Consider the following 20,381-nt stretch of genomic DNA (forward strand, 5'->3'; position numbering starts at 1 on the left):
GAAATACGGTTGTTCATCTAAGGTGGACATTATTAAGACATTGAGAAGCACGCCCAGACAGCAAGGTTTTACAATGACTCGCAGACGGAACCCCAGAGATTGGATAATTTGCTCCTCAATGAGCTTTCCTACAGAAATCAAGCCTTGTTACAACGCATACTGAATCCGAGCTATGACAATTGCATATTGATATAGGTTGTGTCGTTTTTAGCAAAACCAACTGATTCGGCAAAGGAAAACTTTAATTCCGTGTCGTTGCTGCAATAGATGGTAGATCCATGGTTGTTTATTTTTTTTTTTAAATAACCCTAATATTGTTTTAATCTTTTTATTACTATATAGGACCATATTAATTATCCTATTATCTTCAATGGAATTGCTGTTTTGGGTATAAGAGCAAAAGTGTTACTATGTGTAGGGTAATTTCTTCTCTTGCAAATCCTCATATTATGCTTAGTGATACAGATTGTTGCTTTTTAAGTACTTTCTGTGTTTCTGTTGGCTTTGGACTTGAGATAGCCAGTGTTGCCAATATTTATCAGTGGTGAAGACTTCTAGGAGACAATTCTAAATATAAACTTGGAAGAAAGCTTACCAGTCTTTAAAAATATTAATGTCTGTAGGGTCCATTACATTAAAATGACTTGCTTTAGGCCTGTTTAGTATTTGAACTGTGAATTCAGTCCCTAACTTTTAGTCTGTTGTTAACAGAGACCATAAAATGTGTGTTTCTTAGGTGTTGTACTATTTTGAATCTTTTCATTAGAATGTGAACAGAGATGAGTCTCAGATGCATAGGGGTGGCCAAGATGTAAAGGAGGAAAACTGGTTATGCCTTTATTATGAAGGGATTAGTAACATTTGGGCAAACTGTTGTTTAAGCATAAACAAATAATTAATGGATAGATTTATGGAAGTATTTTAGCTATTCTTTTAGCGTAGCAGAAGTTTTGTTGAAAGGTAATAGAGTGTCTCTGCATCCTCCCTGGTGGCTTGTCTTACAGTTCTTGCACCTTTTTAAGAACAGTCAGTTTTAGCAGCAAGCAAAATTTGCCCTAAACTTTTGATCCAGAATAGAAGACTGAGAAAAGTGAGTTCATGTACATTTTCAAGTACTCATGGTTTCATTCTGTGTCCTATTTGACATGGTCATGCCTGGCCTAAATAGCTGTCTCAGATGAAGTCAGGGTTTATAACAAAATGGCAAAAAGAACAAATACAGTGTCAGAACTGTGCTGGAATGTTTTCCAGTAATATGAGCGTATTATTCATCATTACAGGGAAGCATACCTAATTTGTTCATTGTGCTATTACTAAAGGAAAAATCTAGACTATATTTTCAAATGAAGTTGGTACCCAGTTTCTCATGTAATTCATTGGAACTTGGTTACCTGAGTTATCTGTGAACCTGAGAACATCTTTAGATCTTTGAAATCAGGGCTCCTCATGATTCCACAGCAGTGTGCAAGTAACTTTTTGCCTAAGATCCAATGCCTGTCACTACAGCATATAAATAATAATAAAATGTATGCACAGATTTTATTTGCGTGTGCCAGTTTGTATATGAGATAGCATATAAATGCTGTATATTTGGAGTGTTACGGTTTTCAGAGCAGTGCAGGAGTCTTATCTGCTTTATAAAGCCTTTTGAAACTGGATTGGTAACTGTAAGAGCAAATAAGTGAAGCAACAGAGATTACTGATGAAGAAAGTAGCAAAAAATGAGGGGTCATGTCCTGCTGATACATGAATTGTATATGAATACATATAAACTCTATTATCAGTTAAAACAGACCTGCCACACAGAGTGCTAAAGTTAACTTCACAGGAAAACCAAGTCTAAAAATATTTTAAGGCATAGTTTTACTTTTATTTGCAGTAACTGACTGATTGGTTCAAAATATATATAGCTAAAATATGTGTGGCCAACAAGTTATTGCTATTATTCAATCTGATGAGAAGAAAACGGCAAATGATTAGCACTGCTTTTCATTCTGAAGTGGAATAGCAGAATTGTTTGGAATGAGAAAGAACAGCAGGCTTTGCAAATATTTGGGGAGTCCTGTGACCTCCACCAAAATTTCCATCTAGTAACTGATTTTTATTACGGTTTTTCAGTAAAACCTGTTTACTGTATAATTTAATGGATTTAATTTGCTTGTATTTGCTGTGTGACTCTAATACTAACAGGCCAATTCAGTAAGTACTCCCATCTAGCTCCTCACTGGCATCCTTGTTTATGTCTGTTCAATTCCAGTAGTTTTGTTTTGTCTGCCAGCATGTTTCCAGGTTGTGATGCTACAAATTGCAGTGTGGACATGTCCACGTTGGGAAGCAGAGTAAGATCACCTACCTCTCATGTCATAAGTGCCACCAAAAGCCATGAGGCAGTAATGGTTTTTAGGGATTACTGACAAAGACCAGGTGGGATGTGACCTACAAGTGAAGGATCTACATCCTGTAACTAATCCCAGCATCACCTACTGTTCCCTTTCTCCTCGGAAATTGATTTCTTTAATCTCTAGCAGGCAGTAAGAAACTTCCTTAAATTGTCCCCCTGGGAAAATATGTGTCCTGATGCATAGGCGAGTAGAATATTTAATATTATATTGCACAGTAAAAATTACTTTCCTTCTCCTGAAAATACTAATCAGATTGCATCCTATTTCCAAAGGCCTGTAAAGATTCATTTTGTGCCACATAGGAAACTGAACTTTTGATTCCAGTTTTTGCTCTTTTACAGTTTTGATGATGGGCCTTCACGGCAGTAAGAATGATAAGTGTGCACTAATATTTTCTCTTAACATTGTAATCTCAGTGATTTCACTGGTGCCTTAGATGGGTGTAATGGAAATGAGAATTTGTCTCATGATACCTTCAAACACATACCTTATTAAATCGCTTTAAAAAAATTAATGTATTAATCAGAGGAACTTTTATTTAACAAAAAGTATCATTATGATTTACACGTGCAGCTTCCATTGAAGTTTATAGGAATTTACGTATGCCTTTCCAAATCTGGTCCAATTTTTCTTTTGCATTCTATTAATGTTTAAATAAAGGAGAAACACAGACACATCCTATATATTGCAAAATCATAACTCTGGATCTCATATTTGTACTGTACCTGCACAGGGTAATAGTTATGGTAGGTTGGTATTTTTATCAATCTGTTTTGTTCTTCCTTAATCAGCCTACACAGCCTCAGGCACATCCCAAGCCAATCGATATGTGGGACTAAGCCCAAGAGACCCATCCTTCCTACACCAGCAACAGGTGGGCAAGTTTCACATAGGTGTAATGATATAGAGAAGCTTTTGCAATATTACCTTCCTACATGCTGCCACTGTTATCTTCAATTAGACTGGGATCCTAATGGTTTCAGTAGTTGTCATCTGAAGATGAAGTTTTTTCAAAGCAAAAGTGAACCCTTTAAGAAACATCAATTTAGCATATGCTTTATTTCTTAGATTTGTGCCATCTTAAGGAACTTCTAATCATAATTCTTCCAATTATTTTATCTTTCAAGAGATCATGCATGTAATCTTTAATAGGATTTTAGGAAAGAGAATGAGGTGTATAAGGAACAAACTACTAATTTGAAAATCAGTTTAAAAAATAAGCAAAATTTCCAAAGCATAAAGTCCAGCTTAATATTTTCAATCTGTTTTGGTTTTTTGTCTGCCCAGATGTTTAAGCCTACATGTCTTCATTTTCATTCTAGAAGATGAGTTATAAAACCAAATTCTCAGTGCAACACATAATCATTTCTATTTTAATATGTTTAAACTGGTCTGCTGATTTCAAACCTGATAAAACCACGTTTTTGTTCTAGTTTCTTAAATCATTTATGTTTCAAGTAGCATTTTAAATTTCACATCTCATTAATGCTGTAAATTTAATGCAAATGAAGTGTTTACCCAAACTGTGAAAATATACGGCTGAGATTAATGATGGTTTACAAACAAATTAGCTGCAGTCAGTAGCAAGGCCATGTATGTACAGAAATGCTACATTGCTAGTAACAGGAATGAATTCAGACCCTTTAGAACTTTAACATATTTTATGATGTGTGTTTGTGTTGCTTCTAGATCGTAACAGTAGAAGACTTTGAAATTAACAGCATGTAAAATGTTACAAGGAAAAAAGCTGAATGTGGCAGTAAGAAAAGGGCTGTTAAATAGTCCTTGGTATTTATTGTGCTGTATTTTTTCTCAGGATTGGGTTTCTGTCAACAGTTGGTACACATGTCTGTTTCATTTTCTAGTAAAACCTACCTGTTCTGTGTTTGCTGAGACATAGGTAAATTGTGCTTCATCTGGAACTCCCTATCCCTACCCACTCCCAGGGCAAGGTGGCAGTATGTCCGTTTTAAAGGTCACCACATGCAGAGTTCAGAGAAAATCGTAAAGATGTTCGTTTATTCAAGATAGTTGATTCTTTGCCAACTTTTTTTTTAACCAGTGAGACCTAACTGGAAACATCTGTACACTTCTATGAAAATACCAAATGACAATTAGTGGTTTTGCTAACCATACATTTTTCAGTAAATTTTCTGGTGTACTGCTTTTTTTTAAACCTCTCAAAGGTTGTATTTTGCAATGTGTTATAATTACTATAACATGGTTCTTTTAAAAAGACATAACAGTATATATTTATTGTATTTTAAAACACACACAAAGTCTCTTCGTTTAAACACAGTGCCCGTAATTTCTGGATTTCTTTTCATGCAATGTTTTTACATAGTATCCTTTGAAAAGTCTCTGACATCCAGTTAATTTAGGGATGTGCAATAAGATTCTTTTTTTTTTTCCACTACGTGTTTTTAGACACAGTTTTTTCTGCAACTTTGCTACTATTTAAGCCAACTGGACCTTCTTCCAAGTTCATTGAAAGAGTTACAGACTTCTTGTCAGATGCCAGAAGGTAGTGGCAGCACACTTAAATTTTCTCTTTGCTGAGTTTATGACAAGTAAATCACAAACTTCATATCTCATGCATCTTCTATATACCCTTGGCTTTGTGTAGGTGGAAATTTGGAGATTTCAGCAGTATCATAGGAACACAAAAGTGAAAAGGATCTCAAGGGTCATCACAGCCTTTGGTGTTTACATGCACTGTGTTCTATATTCCCTTTCATGGTAAAACGGGTGGCCAGATGGCTTAAGGGGAAGGGGAAAATAAATTAGGTCTCACATACACTTCATAAACAGAAAAAAATCTTCAATGCCACTGTGTGAAACCAATGTTCTTCTTTCTAAAGTGTATTGCTTCGTAGTCTCCTTATATTGATTCAAGAGCGTCAGTTGATGACCAGTGAGCTATGTAGTAAATTTAAAAATTGTGTCATATTTTAATCTTTGCTGTGACTTCTCTATTCTTTTCTAGCTTATGCAGTGGACATATGTGTAGGCTTGCCTGAGTGTGTTTGCAGGTGTGTGTGTGTGTGTATTATGCATACAAATACATACAAAATTAAGGAACAGTATGTACTGCTGAAAGCATTTGAAAGAGCAGAATACTTGAACACCAAAGCTTTTTCAGTTGTATAAATATGAATATATAAGTGCATATATAAAAAAGTTTCTAATTAATTAGTTGCCTTCACTCACTTAAATCCTAAAGGCATCTCTGAGATGACAGTGCCGTATATATATGTATTACCCACAAAGTGAGGTAGAGCACTGAGATTGTCTAAACAACTTTAACAGAGCAAAGGTTATCCTTGGTAAGGCAGAAATGAGATTGATTTACTATGTCCTTTCATTACTTTACAACAATTTAAAGGAGACCACTCTTCTTGTGTCAGGTTTTAAATGCATTTGGTTTAAAGCAGCCCATGATGAATGAAAAGAAAAATCAAGGGGTACATGAAATAAAGGCAATCAATCAATTCGTATTAGTGGAGAGAAATTCTAAATTAGAAAGCCAATGGTTTTAGTTCCAGAGAGGTCTTTTAAACATTCACCATACCCTATAATGCCCATTGACCCCTCAAGAATAAATATTGTCACCGGTACATTTTTTACTTCATTGGAGGCGTCTTTATGAAGATTTATTCTCTCTGGTTATGAGAAATATTGGCATGTACCATTGAGTACTTCTTGTTGATGTTAAAAAGAACTGTTATGTAGCCTGTTTAAATTACAGTGACGACAATAAATGTAGAAGTTATACACGTGTTTTGCAACACGCACTTACATGGAGTCTTTTGACAAAGTGATAGTTTGCTAGGACTTCCAGTAAAGAATTTATAGCACAACCTACCCACAATGCTACATTTAGATGGGAAACACTGAATACAACTTCGAAAGTGTATGGTAGCACCAATGGGAGCAGTTTTGGGTTTTTTTTTTGATCTGGATACTGTGAAAAATATGCTGTTACATGCATTACTTAGTGTGTTACATTCATAGTTACGATGACAAGGTTCTAATGAGGAATTAAAACCATGCAGTCCACTTTTTTTCTGCAACTGCTGATGGGTTTTGCTGTTACCTGTGTTGAAATGCCAGGTGTTTCTGTACTGTAATATGAATAATTACAAAACATATCTCTTCCTTCAGTGGCATCTAGAGAGTCACATATATCATATCATTTTGTTGTAAAAAAGTCATGTCAGCCACCTGCCAACTGTCTATTACAAATTGTTAATGACTGCTTGGTTTGCTTTTCTTGATTCAGCATCAGCTGCTGAGAGTTGTTGGGTATTGATAATGAAACTGCAGGGAGGGCACCATAGGAAAGAGCAAGGAAAGTGGTAACAGCTAGTACCTGAGTGAGAGTTTTTCTTAATTTGACTGTTGGTGTTTGGTGAGATTATTTTATGAAGTCCAATCTAGTATTCGGTGGTCATCATCTGTGCTGAGAAACATCTTAAATGAGTTACGCGTAAAAGAAAGGTTGGATAATCTTCATAAATATATAGAGGCACCTTCTTTCCCCTTTCTGTGATTTGCAGCCACTGAAGATCTGTGGTTTCTAAGCCTAGACTAGAGGAAAAAGCAACAGTTTAAGGAAACTCAATCAATTCAATATTCTACAAGTGGGCACAGTCCCTTGCCAGATTCTAGTTGTGTCTCCATTCTTTTGGCTGAATAATTTTAAACTGAGAGATCATTAGTTCACTAACAAAGTCTTAATGACCAGAATTCTTATCGTTATATGACAGCATTTCTGTAGCCTCCTTGTGTTACTGTTTTTGACTTCATGAATTTATTATGTTCTGGAAATGACAGACACTTAGAGACAGGTTGATGTTGGTTTTGGCTATAAAGCTATAATGTTTCCAGAAATACTAGTCATGCACTTTACCTGTGTAAACAATATAAACAGTTACGGTTGGATGGATAGTCGGATGGATGGTTGGATGGATGGATGCATGGATAGACGGATGGATGCATGGATAGACAGATGGATGGATAGACATTTGTATTTATTGCAAATAGAGGTGAATGGTTTCACAAATAAAAATACTTTTGTTGGAATGAATGAAGTAACTTACCAGCTTGCTTTCTTGGCCATTTATTTAACCTTAATGCACCTTGCAGCCTTGTATGGGTGATTCTAGTTTTAATTAGAAAATATAAATAAACGGGATAGCTGTTGAGGTCTGTGAAGACAATGACTTCTAGAACTTTCCTGTCTGTTACAGTAAGCTGTGCTAACTAATGCTGGCCCGTTTACACAGGAGCTAGTGAACTCTTCCAGTCTTTGCACTGATTAATACAATGGCATAATTTTCAGTAGAGCTTAGAGTTTCTGGGTGTGGTGTGTGGTATGTACGATTTTCACACAGCTTTGACATTTATGAGTGAGACGTTTGCTGTGAACGTAGTAATAAGAAACACTTCAGGTCTCTAAAATGTGAAATCAGAAAATTGTAGATAGCTTTTTATTTCCTACACATCAATCTGCCCTGTGTCTTTGGTAGGAAGTTGTTCTTACCAGATGCATCCTTTAGTTAATGAATCGTGCAGTTCAAAATGGAGTTCTGTTCATACCATTCATCATGGAAATTGTGAACTGAAATGCCCACTGAATACAGAGTATCTGTTCGCAAAATGTTTGGGGTGGATGTTGCTTTTGCTTTCAACAGCAGACTGAAAGACGAACAGAAGTCGACTCTTAAACAGAACTTCTCAGTAAAGCCAGGAAACAGGTTATCAACACTTAGGCTGTTCTTATTGTGTCCCTTATCATAATTGACCATTTGACGTAAAACTGGGTCATATGACAACCAGGGAGGTATGTAAATGGATAAGAGGTCACCTTTCACATATGCTTGCTTGAAAGGAAACACATTTAAAGGAAGTTTCAGTCAAAACAATGACAATATGCAAATGTTAAGTTTTATGGGTTTTTCTCAACTAACACAAGCTATAGCACAGTCTCCTATTACACTTTCCAAAATACATATCTACTTTCACAAGGGATCACAGAAGTTTGAAATTAATGTTAGTCTTCAACTCTTTAAATAAAATAATACAAAATCTGCTTAAAATTTAACCCACAAAAATTATTCAGACTATGATTAAAGATTGAGCTCTTGACTATGTGTTTTCAATGCACGTAGGATTCGTATACCTAAAACTCTGCAGGATGGTTGCGCTTGGAAGGTGCCCAGTTTAAACTGAAAAAGCAACTATAGAGAAATCCAGCTCTTGGGTAGAACTTCACACCAGTACCTCTCACAGCACTGGGAAGTGCAAACCAGAATCACTTTCCTGGTGTTTTACAGAGGGCAGAACAGGAGCAGGAAGGTGGATGACTTTTAGGCAGGTGGAAGAGTTAGAAGAAGCATTTGTTCCACTGCTCTGCTTCTGCCTGGACCTTTAGTGCCTTCCCATGACACAGCTGAAGCAGGCAAAGGAGTTGCCTGCTTTCCCTGGAGAAGCACTTACAGGGGCTTTGTGCTCTCTGCCACTTCATGGGTGTAGCAGTGGGGACATACCACAGGGATGAGAGGCTGCTGCAGCTCAGGGAGCAGCTGGGCAGCCTGTGAGGCTTCCCCACCTGCTGCAAGGCTGGGCATCCTTTTCCACTTCAGAACACAGACCCATGTTCTTTCTCTGTGTGTGTAGGTGAGAGATAAATAAAAAAATCATTGGTGAAGTTTTGTGGATAGAAGGTGTTATTGAAGTGGGGTCCACACGGCTTGCCTTGCTGGAAATGACAAAGCCATGGGACTGAAGAGCAGGCTCTGCAACAGGCTTCTAGGAAAGAGTTTTTACCATGTCACATGCCAAATCAGGTAGTTTATTTTGCATTCATAGCCTATCTCTGAGAAAGTAGTGTTTTTCAGCATCTATTAAGTGTCTCTTGAGGACTGTTTCTTAAATCCCTCCACTGAGGATTTCAAGTTTCCTCAGGTCGCCTTCAAACAGTTCCCTGCTTCTCCCTCTCACGTGTTCTGCAGAGAAACGCTTTTAGGCGGCTTACTGTGGGTGGGAGGGAATGAGCCTTCTTGTCTCCAGCTAACACTGCGGTATAAGGACTATAACCTGCCAGAAAGCTTTCAGCATGCTCCAGACAACGTATAGCACACAAAATAATGTACTAAAGTGCCCTACGTACTCCCAAAGCTTGGTACTCCTGTCAGGTCTGTCCCCCAGGCTTTCCCTACTGGGCTGTCTGGACTTTCTCCAAGGGCAATATTCCTGCTGCTGCTGTGAACAGACCGCTTCCATCAAATGGAGCCAGGGCCCGTATAGCTCTTTTAAGATTCTCCAGCCTTTTTACCAAGAAAGTACTCAACATATGTGAAGGATGCAGACGCAGACTTTGAAAGTGATCCTTCTACATACTTTTCAAAGTGTATTTCTAAATCTTAGACATCCTGATCTCTAAGCAGGAGTGATTTGGGAGAGGAAACTTTATGTGAGGCAAAAAAAAAAATATTTTCCTGGCAGGTTAGTTTTTAAAGTCAATATGACAGCTATGTGAGCCTGCTGAGGAGTGTGGAACAATAGTTTCTAACATTGGGAAGGTGATTTTCAGTACAGCTGATGCAGTCCTGAGCCCATCACAGAACCTGCAGTTCTTCAAGGTGTCACTACTGCAAGTATGGCACAGTTAGGTGGTGCAGTGAATAGCACTACAGTTTACACTAATTATAAGTCTGGTGTAGCATGATTCTTCTTACACATATGCGTGTATGTGACTACAACTTATATATAAAATGCACATGTTCTATTATTACCATTACAGTATTTAAATGTAAGTGTATTGAGGTATATATGACTATATAATATGAAGTATGTCATTGCTAACATTCATGAAATAGGTTTGAAAAGCTCTTTGTGGAGCTTTCTTAATGATAAATTTATCACATTAGTTGTACACGTGGAAAGTTTTCATACAGACTGTCTGAAGAATATACTGATTTAGTGCAGAAGCTGATTCACTAATGTGTAATGTGTCAGTCCCTTACTGTTTTCCCCAAATGGCAAATGCAATCAGGTTCTATAGCAAGCTAAGTGTTTGCCAGATTTTTGAGCTAGACCTAAGCGCATAAAATCATTTTGTAACACTAAGTTTGTGATTTTAGCATTTTTTATGGCTCTAATCAGCTAAAGGGCTTTTATTTGTAGATTTCATATTTTATGAAAGAAGAAAAGAAGAGGGGGGTTAACTTTTCAGTCTTGTGTTTCAGCTGGAAGTGAGTTTTTATACCTAAGTTATAAAGATTTAAATTATGCATCTCTATTGAAGATTATGACATTCTTGAGAATTATAGGAGAAATAAATCTACTGTACACTGAGTAAACGAGCTAACATATTTTACTGTCTTCAATATTAAAATCAGGTTTACAATACTGTTTTGTGTAGTGACGAAACCAAATATTTACTTACTCCTTTCTTTAAACATATTTAATGTATTATTCACAGTTACCTCTAGCAAACTTTTTGACTGCATGTTTCCTTTTCTGGTTAATTTCATGTGGTTTAGTCATGCTTTTAATGGCCTTTAGAAGGTCCTTTGGAGTTCTTTAGATAACAAACAAGAAACAATCCTTATGAAAACACCAGACACTAACACTTCCATTTCTCAGACCTTAATAGCAGGAAGCTTATGAGTCTTAACAGTCAGACAGGGTCAGGTTTGCAATATTGTCTTGTCCTCAGCATTTGTATTTTTCAGGAAAAGACTGCAATTAATTGTGCTCCTGTGCAAATAGTTTATTGTAGATTGTTTGTTGTAGCCTGTGCTATCTAAAGACTGTGAAATATGGATAGAGAAAACTGAAATACACAGAATGCAATTAAACTCAGCAACAACATTATCTTCAATTTAGAGTGCTGTATCATACGCAGTGGTATAGCACTTTATATACAGCATGACTATACAGAGGTCAAAATGTATGTTTCTTCACAGGCCAGATAAGTTCACTTTCTTAAACTTAAAAATAAGCAGTATATAATTTCAATAAATCTGCTAACACTATAGAGCAGCTGTTAAATAAACAGAGCTATACAGGGTTGCTTGAACAATCTGTGAAGGCAGAACTGATGATTTGAGGATCTGGGAAGAATTTGTTTCAGCAAACATTTAGTACATTCCTTATTATATTAAAATACAATAAAGTATTTTAAATGCTATTATTCTTAGACTAAAGCAAGATTAGGTCATTTTATCACCTCCTGCTAAGTAATACCACTTTCAGTAACACTAGATTAATAAACTTCATTTACAAAATACCTTTACCCTTCTTAAATAGCAAGATAAGGACATACTGTTTGTTTAATTTGAGCAAATTTTCTATAAATTGCATGTCTTCTATGTTTCACGAAATGCATGCTACAAGATATTGATTATATTTGACCTTTACTTAATACACATTATATAGAGCATTGCTTAGAGAAAACAGCATTTTTATTTCCTTTCTTAAAGTATCTTGCTATTGAATATTAACATTTCCTTTTATTCCAGCTCAGTTTGTAATCTAATAATGGCTAATTGTTATGTGCTAAACACTAGTTACTCTTTTATGCTTTATTAAAAGAGGAGCATATTAAAGTAGCATTATCTTAAGCAAATCTATAGGCATTTATTTCTCAGAATAAGTTTGTTTGTTTTATTTTTTAAAGTTACTTCTTCAGAAAGTAAGGCTTTTGCCATGTACAGTACTAGTTTGCATGTATTCATTTAAGTACTAAAAACTGTAGTACTGCTCGATCCATATCTGACTGCTAGGTTTCAATTGACAGCTGAGAATTTGTGACTGGACCATGAATCAAAACGGCAGGCATTTATACCCCAGTGCCAGTGAGGATACATTGGGAATTACTTGGCAAAGGTAACATTTTAATTATTTCCACCTCTACACCACCTCTAAAAAAGTTGCATTGAGCTACAGTATCTGTTTTAGTGGGCTTCCAGAGGAATATGTGATAGGATTTGATCAAAACACGCGTGTAACATGTCTCACATACATATTCAGGTTGTCTTTAGCGTACGCTGAATTTAGAAACTACCTTATTTAAGCACCTGGAATGACAATGCTTTACTGTCAAATGCAGAAGGTTTGTAAATTGAAGGGAATAGTGATCTTAGGCTTTAAAATTGAAAATGTTGTTTGCAGAATTAAACATTATGTCTTGGGTGGCTCATTAGTTAACACAAAGAAAATGGTGCTGTTGGAGGTATAGATAAGTATAATAATAAATGTCTGAGGTGGTGGTAGTTTTGGACAATGAATAACCATACTAGTCATAGAGTTTTTTTCTGACTAATTGGCTGATGTAGATTTAGGTCACTAACATGTACCTGAAGGTAAGATATAAACCATGTAATTTCTCAGCTAGATAACAGAATAATTGATTTACACAAAATTGATTTATACAAAATTGATTTACACAAATAATGATTTACATAAAAGAGAGTTTTATTCTGTATGAAAAAAAGCAAATAATAAATAAAACCAATTAACCTTTGTTACATTAAAAATTACTCATTATCTTTTACATATCTTGGTATATAATGAATTATGGTAACTGTAGAGGGGTGTGTGTCTAAATAGGTGTGTAAACAAATTGGCACAGTTGTGATATGTCAGTTTTTCACCTTTTTCATGTGCAGGATTATCTGCAACACTCAACAGTTAATGGGGGTTGTACATGTAAAGCCTGCAGGCTGGGAGCCTGTCAGATGAAATATTAGCTACTCACTCTCAAAATAATTTTAAATACTTCTTGAACGTTTGTGTGCACATTAAAGTACACGTACTTATGAGTAGTTTAAGTATGTGTGTGAATTTGAGTGTGTGTATGTGTTAGGTACAAAATTACTTTGGTGCACTGTATTGTAATGTGGTTTACTAGGAGGTTTGGTTTTTTTCAGTATCAACTTGGAAGGTTAATTATGGAATTGGAAAATCAGTGCTATTTACAAATCTGAAGTTTAAATACCTTGAATATTTTTGCCTTACTTTTCCTTTTTGCAAATTTTCTGAAATAATATTTTAAATCTGGAGGAACTGTGGTGGAAAAACAAGGTGTTGTCATTTTTTCCCTTATAGATTAATTGGCACAATGGAAAATTAGCTAATGGATTCACCTCATCTCCTCAGAGGCTGTGATTTATGTTATAAATCCCCATCATGCAGTAATTGCCACAGTTTTCAATGTACTGCCAAGAGTGAATCCAAACTGAGCTAGTATAGCACAGAGAGGGTGATTTATTCTCCCACTACAAAGGGTGTTGCTAACAGGCTAAAGGGTTTTCCCAAGAGGAGTTAGGAAATTATACCACAACTGCCTATCTAGGAATATCCTTCGATGCTTTCTATCAGTCATCACTTGAGCCCTTTCTAAAGTAGTGCCAGTTCATACCAGCTGAAGCACTCTCTCAGTGTTTGCTGAATTCTCTTTTTCAGTACTCGGCACACAAGACCCCTGGGTATAAATTATGAAAAGAAAGGAAAGGGGGAAAAAGATTCCTAGCCAATGACCAAGGAAACTTTGGTGATGCATATAATAAGCACCCTCCATGATCCACTCACCTTCATAGACAAAACTGGTTTGCAGGTTGCTCCCAGAGTTCTGCCTGGCAGTTTGACCCAACAAGCACACAAAAGTGCTGCCAGGTGAGCTTGGGCACAAATTTGCTATGAGCATCTCTTTAGAGGCCTAGGATACACTACTTGGCCTTGAGTTAAACACAGCCTTGGAAGACAAAGAGACAAACTGTTGGTTCTCCCGAAGTTAGATGGCTTTTAGGATTTGAGCTTTGCAATAATACCACATTATTCACATCCCTTGCAGGTAAGACTGTAAGAGAAATGATACCTGCTCAGGCTAAGGAGCCCTTCTAACACTAAAAAAAGAATGTACTGGAAAAGAAATTGTTTCTTGTTGGCAAAGAAATATATTCTAGTCCAGCCAGTAAAGTTTTTGCCCACAAAGTGATTTGGTAAATGTTTGTATGATTTCCTCAAATCTGCAGTGCTCATTTTGATGGTACTTGATCTGACCTTTTACAGCACGCTTTTATGGTTGTTTTAGGTATACTGATTTTTCAGAAATGTCATTGATCTTAAGAAGGTAAAAAAGTTGGCAGTGCCTCAGTGTTAGCTGTCCTGTCTCAACAGAAATCAGGTAGCAGAGCAGGCCAAGCTGAAAGCTTTGCAATGGAGTGTTGCTGGTGAAACAGATGCTGGAAACTTGGGCAGAGTGAATGATGATAAAGCCTCAGTTATTTCTGTGTTCTTTGCCTTATAAGTAGCTGCCTGTCATACCTGGTAGTAGATATTATGCATAGATTTTAAATTATGATATGTAGATTTCAAAATATATTTTCTGGGTTTTTCTTTCCTTATAAAATTATGTATCTGTTGGCATTTGAAGTCCCAGTATAAGACAGTAGTGGTCCATATGCAACAGACTGAACTTTGGAAGAAAAAAAAAAGGAAAAAAAAAAAGAAAGAGGCTATGAATAATACCAGATCAGAAAAAGAAACAAACCCAAACTGCAAAGCTTTAAGTCATCAATGCACCATTTTCTTCAAAACCAGAAGACTTTCAGGGCATACTGATAATAAAAACTAGATTAATACTTTCCTTAGCTGAATTAAACTTTCTAGTATCTTTAATGGAAATACTTATATAAAACATGCTATGAGCATTCTGAAAAAAAGGGAAAAAACCCCAGTTATTTGGTACGGTATTTGGCAGTAGTAATTTTTATTTTGCTCCTGATACCCTAACCATGTACAGTTATATGTTTTTGTTGCTTGTATTAGCATTTGTGGTAAATATTTTATTATGTCTGCTGAATTTTGAACAACATTTAAGCACATCATTGGAATGACATTCTCAAGTTCTTTTAAGACCATTTAGGTCAATTTTTTGATGTACATATGAAGAAGATACTAAGACTCCATTAAATTAAAACCAACCTTCTTTTTTCATAACTACGATTCTGTGGTGTTTTCCTAGAGACAGAAGGTGAGGGGAAACTGTGAAAATCTGAAAATCTGTAGGGCTCAATTAGGAAAGTACAGTCTCAGTTGCTACGTGAGAGCAAGAACATATGCAACAAGTAAACTTAAGACATGAATGAATGAGAGTGAGACAAAGTGTGTGTGTAAGTCTGATAACATGAGCTTGATCCTGAATCAGCCACTCATTATGCCGCTATTAATTCCAATGGGACCACTCATAAAAGCTGGCACGATGGGTCTTTTTTAGAGCATTTTGAGTGTTCACATCTTTCACAGACTGTAAACAAATTTTCATTGCCCAAGTGTATCTTTTAACTTTGTTATTGCCAAATATATTTTTATTCCCAACTATTGTTATGTACATTCATTTTTTCAACACTTTCTGTGTTATTTTTATGGGTTAACTGTTAGTTTAACATTACATTTACACTACTCAGGCAAGTGTACTATGTTAGCATTTCCTGCTTTCTGTCTTTTATCTTGACACATAAGCATAGTACAACAGCTTGTTTGTTCCTGAAGGTGCTGAGGGGGAGCTGTGTTCTCAGCATGCTGAATTTCCTTCTCAACTCTAGCTGTAGGGATATTCAGCTTTCCAAGCATCATTTTTTCCACCCAGCACCACTCTGGGTTTATGATAATAATGCTGATAAGGAAGGCAAATGGGATAATCTCTGATTTGTGAAAGCAGTAGAAGGGAAATTGAGAATAGGTGCAGGTTGTCTTTGTAGCACAGTACCTCATCTGTTTGGTATTGAGTGAAGGCATAGCTGAAGTAACACAGCCAGCAGCATTCCTGTGGCAAGCACATTCTGGCAAACAGAGACACCTGTTTGAGCAATGGTTCATACCCTCTGCCCCCCAACCCCATTCCCCTGGGGTGACATTTTGGAATAGAAGTATTAATTCATTACAGTTTAAGAATAAAAATGCTGAAGTATACCCATTGTAAAAGTATCATAGGAAAAAACCCTAATGATTTCTGGTCTTTATCAATTTAAATTGCTAACTCTAATAGTTTTGTCCAACTCTGTAATGCAGAAAGATGTGCAGAACATTATGTTTCCTCTCCATCTAGGCAAACATCTTCAGAACACTTCCTAAGACATTAATTGTATTCAAGCCAGACTTGCATGCTGCCATTCCACAGGAAATGGGTCAGCAATCCATTAAGATGCCATTATATAATCTAATTTGGAACTTAATCTCTAAATTAACCATGCTCTATACTTGAAGCATACTTGAGAGAAAGAAAAAAAGTTTATGTTTGAATCGATAGGGGAGCCGAAGCGTGAAGAAGGCTGTTTGTTTTTTCTGTAGCTGTGGTCACGTCTCAAGCCGTCTGGTAACCAGGAGAAACCAGACATGATGTAATTCCAGATTGAACTTGAACTTCAGGGACTTAGAATGGGGGAACAATGGGCCGTAGGAATCAATAATGTCCATTTTCCACATGATTATGTTTGGAGCTTTAAGTTAACCTTTATGGGAGAAGCAGCAAGAACTGCAGTGTGACCAAAATGAATGAGATGATCCAGAAGCAAGATACTAAAGTAAAGAAAACAACTTCAGTAATATTTTCTGAGCAGCACTGCAGATTCCAGCAGGATTAGGAAAGTTCCCGCTCTGCAGTGAACTGGTTGCCTGTTCTGAGCACTCTTTGTTCGCTTAGGTAGGACAAACTTAATCTTATGTTTCCTGTCAGATGATTTTTGGCAGCACTGCAAGGGAAGGAGGAGCATATTACAGACAATTCCCAAGTGTAAACTGTATCTTTAACCCCTTGGTTACTCCAGTTTTCTACTTGATCATCTTTACCTCCAATTGTTTGTTTTTTGTTTTGAAGCTGTAAAATTACACTGTTGGGTTGTTGGTGGTTTGGGTTTTCTTTTTTTCTTTTTTTTTTTTTTTTTGGTGCAGTTAGGATTATCTGCATTACTATTTGGATATGCTAAATTGATAAATAGACTTTTAGTCATATATTTAAAAGTGCTAAGAGTCAAAAGTAACAGATTGAAATGTGAAATGTTAATATTTGGGGAAAAAACCAGTGTAGGTGTAGAAAGTGGAAAGTCAGTTTTTCATAAGCAGCCCCAGTAGTCTTTCATTACCCAAGCCCATGTTCTCCATGGTTTGGCTCTATGAGGCAGCCCTCCACTTGGTCATAGCCCCCCTCTGTGCACTTGCATGTTTGCCAACTTCCTTTAGCCCTGTTGCTGCATCAAACATTTGGGCATGTGTGATCCAGAGCGTAGCATGGACATGCACCATTTCTTTGGGTCCTCCTCTGCTGTGGATTTTCCTTGTTTGTGGTGAGCTATGTGGCCTCTTCCAGATCTTTCCTTGCCTATTTTTGCTACACTATCACAAAAAGGGGTCTGCTGAGAGTAGAGTAAGTGTCCTTGCAGCAGAATTTCCTTTTCCCTAATCTGGGCATAAATCAATAGGTCTTTACCTCCTCCATCTGCTAGATGGGTGGTATGTGCCTGCTAAACTACAAAAGTTATCCTAAATTAAGCTGAGATATACTTAAGATATCTCTTGAAATAAATGTTCACCTTGGAGGTGAAATTTGGCAGCTGTTTAACTACAGATACCAGTTTAGAATGGTAACAGAAGTACCCCATTAAGGAGATGCCAGAGGGGTGGTTATTCTTTTGGCAAAAATTCAGAAAGGGGAATTTAGCCAGGGCACTGAGGTTAGCACAGCTGTGGTTCCAAAGTTCATATAATCTTAACAATTTGAAATGGTAAAGTTCCCTGTTCTTGTATGCTTGAGCACTTGCTTAGTACAGAGACAGATGAAACTTGCTAGTGACTTGCTAGTGCCGCTTCTCTCAACATCAAAGGCATTTCTACCTTTTCTGTCCAAATAGTGACCTGGCATGATCTGATCTAGCTTACCTAAGCTAGTGTGTTCATTCACAAGGTAGTAACAGTGCAAGAAGAAAACAGTGTTTTAGGTGTGCGTTCAAGATGGTGAAATACTCTTACACACTTCTGAAGCTGTAATAGAAGATACTAACTGGTGGAAAATAGGAATCTTAAAATCCTTGAGATTCACTCAGATCTGATTGGATTTATTTTTTATTGCATTTAGTTAATTGTTTAACATTATCATATTCTTTATGTTATTATAACCTCTGAAATGGGCTGTATGTACATATAATGTTAGTAAAGCCTGTGCTCCATTCCAGTAATATTTTAATCAGAGGTTCTTGAAACAGCAATTATTATCTTTATGAGGAAATCATGGCAGAAATCTTGATTGAATTAACATGTGAAAACTGTAATGGAAACTGTAATGGAGAATGTTAACCCTGTAGGATGCTTGCAGAATTTTCCTTTGCTATTTTGTTACATTTGAACAGGTAAATACATTATACTTGCCATGGATAGAGAGGGAACTGATGACTGCTAACACACCTGACAGCCTAGTTATGGTGAGAGAAAACTGTTTCTGGTAATGAAATTAGTTAGAGGTATAATGCTTCAGGAAGGTGCTCCTGCAAATCATATTCTCTCACAAAGGCTACTAGTCTGAATTCCACAACAATATCTGATAGGGCTTCTCATGTAATTTTCTTCAAAACTTAGCCTAGAGCAGGTTTTTTGAGGGCTCACTTCATAACCCAAGGGACAGGCATATTGTACCTCTGTCAGTTCAGGGTTCATAGATTTCCTCAGGAGCAATGAGCTGGAGAGTGGGGTAGACCTGCTTTATTCCATGCTTTCTATTTAATACAAAGCTTTTTTATCTGAAGTAGAAACCACATGGACAAAGGGACATCTTATTAACTTCTGCAAGGACAACCAGCTCACCTGTGTCCTAGGCAATGGAAAGAATTTTGGCTGCCGCTGTGTTGAGGCACTTATGAACAGAAACACAGCATTACCTCTGCTTTCGTGAAACCTAGGGCTGGAAGTTTACCTAGGACTTACACAAGTGCTGGATAGTGTGGCGAAGGGAAAGGTGTGTTACCCTTGCCTGCTGTTCCCACCCGTGTGTGTACCCCCAGGCAGAGTTTGCCTTGCAGTCTGCAGTAGCTGGGGCTTCTGCTAGGACGCTCTGCAGGGAAACCGTAGATGGTTTTCATGGCAGAAGCTAATCCATGCAATGCTCACAGAGGTGCCTTCAGACCAGGTTTGAGAAGGCTGACAGGAGACCTTGCTCTGCCGGGCTGTCAGTCTGGCTTGGCTGCACACAGGAGCGCTGGGGAGCTACAAAGCAGGGTGTGGCTCATATGATAGCTGGAAGTTCAATTACATTTACTGTAAATGTAATGGGTTATGTGGGAATGCTGGATAGACAGCCACGAATATGTAGCTTAGCAGAGCCTGAGTTACCATTTTGGTTATTCTTTGTATCATAGCTGTTCTCAAAGCTGTGTGCTGTTAGCACGGTTCAACTCAGGAATTCGCGTTCAGATTTCCTCTTTTTGTTTGCAGTAAAGAGCTGGCACTGGCATTGGCGTTAGATCAGACTGCAGTATGGTAAGGTTAGCTTCCAAACTACAGCCACAGCTCATCAAGCCTTGAAGATCAGGGCTTAGGAAGGGCTAGCAAACAGAGGGGATGGCCTGTCCTTCACGGCTGCTGGTGGGGCCAGCTGCTGCCTGGCGGGTGCGTGTAGATCGGGGAGTTCAGCCTGCCATCAGGGGTGTCCAGGGCGATGGCTTTTCCAGCCTCCACACGCAGATGACACGTAGCTATCCTGGCACCGTGGGGTGCTCCGTGGTCTGCACCATTGCCTCTTGCTGACAGTGGCTCTGTGTGAGCACTGTGAGAGGCTTCTGAAACTCCTGTGAGACCTATCTTTGAAATCCTGTCGACTCTACACAGTGTTAACGCGGGAGATTTATTACTCCTTGAAGATTGATAAACAGCATTGATGAATTTGTTGCAATCCACATTTCTGTTATGGTTGTAATGTAAGGT

The 20,381-nt window shown here is 37.3% G+C and overlaps 1 protein-coding gene across 9 annotated transcripts in view; it reads left to right on the forward strand.

Annotated features, from left to right (window-relative positions):
* The window catches only part of NFIB (nuclear factor I B), a 274,434-nt gene that overhangs the window by 244,520 nt on the left and 9,533 nt on the right, over positions 1-20,381 (forward strand). For 4 of the 9 annotated variants that reach the window (XM_027792819.2, XM_027792820.2, XM_005241612.4 and 1 more), the window contains exons 10-11: positions 3,194-3,276; positions 12,211-12,299. The exons of 1 other annotated variant lie outside the window; for it this stretch is intronic. In XM_027792819.2, coding sequence (XP_027648620.2) covers positions 3,194-3,276; positions 12,211-12,299 — 172 coding nt within the window. The remainder of the gene's footprint in view (positions 1-3,193; positions 3,277-12,210; positions 12,300-20,381) is intronic. 4 more of the 9 variants (XM_027792821.2, XM_027792822.2, XM_027792823.2 and 1 more) reach the window with 2 other exon arrangements.

This window comes from Falco peregrinus, chromosome Z (genome assembly GCF_023634155.1).
Source record: "Falco peregrinus isolate bFalPer1 chromosome Z, bFalPer1.pri, whole genome shotgun sequence".
Taxonomy (NCBI): domain Eukaryota; kingdom Metazoa; phylum Chordata; class Aves; order Falconiformes; family Falconidae; genus Falco; species Falco peregrinus.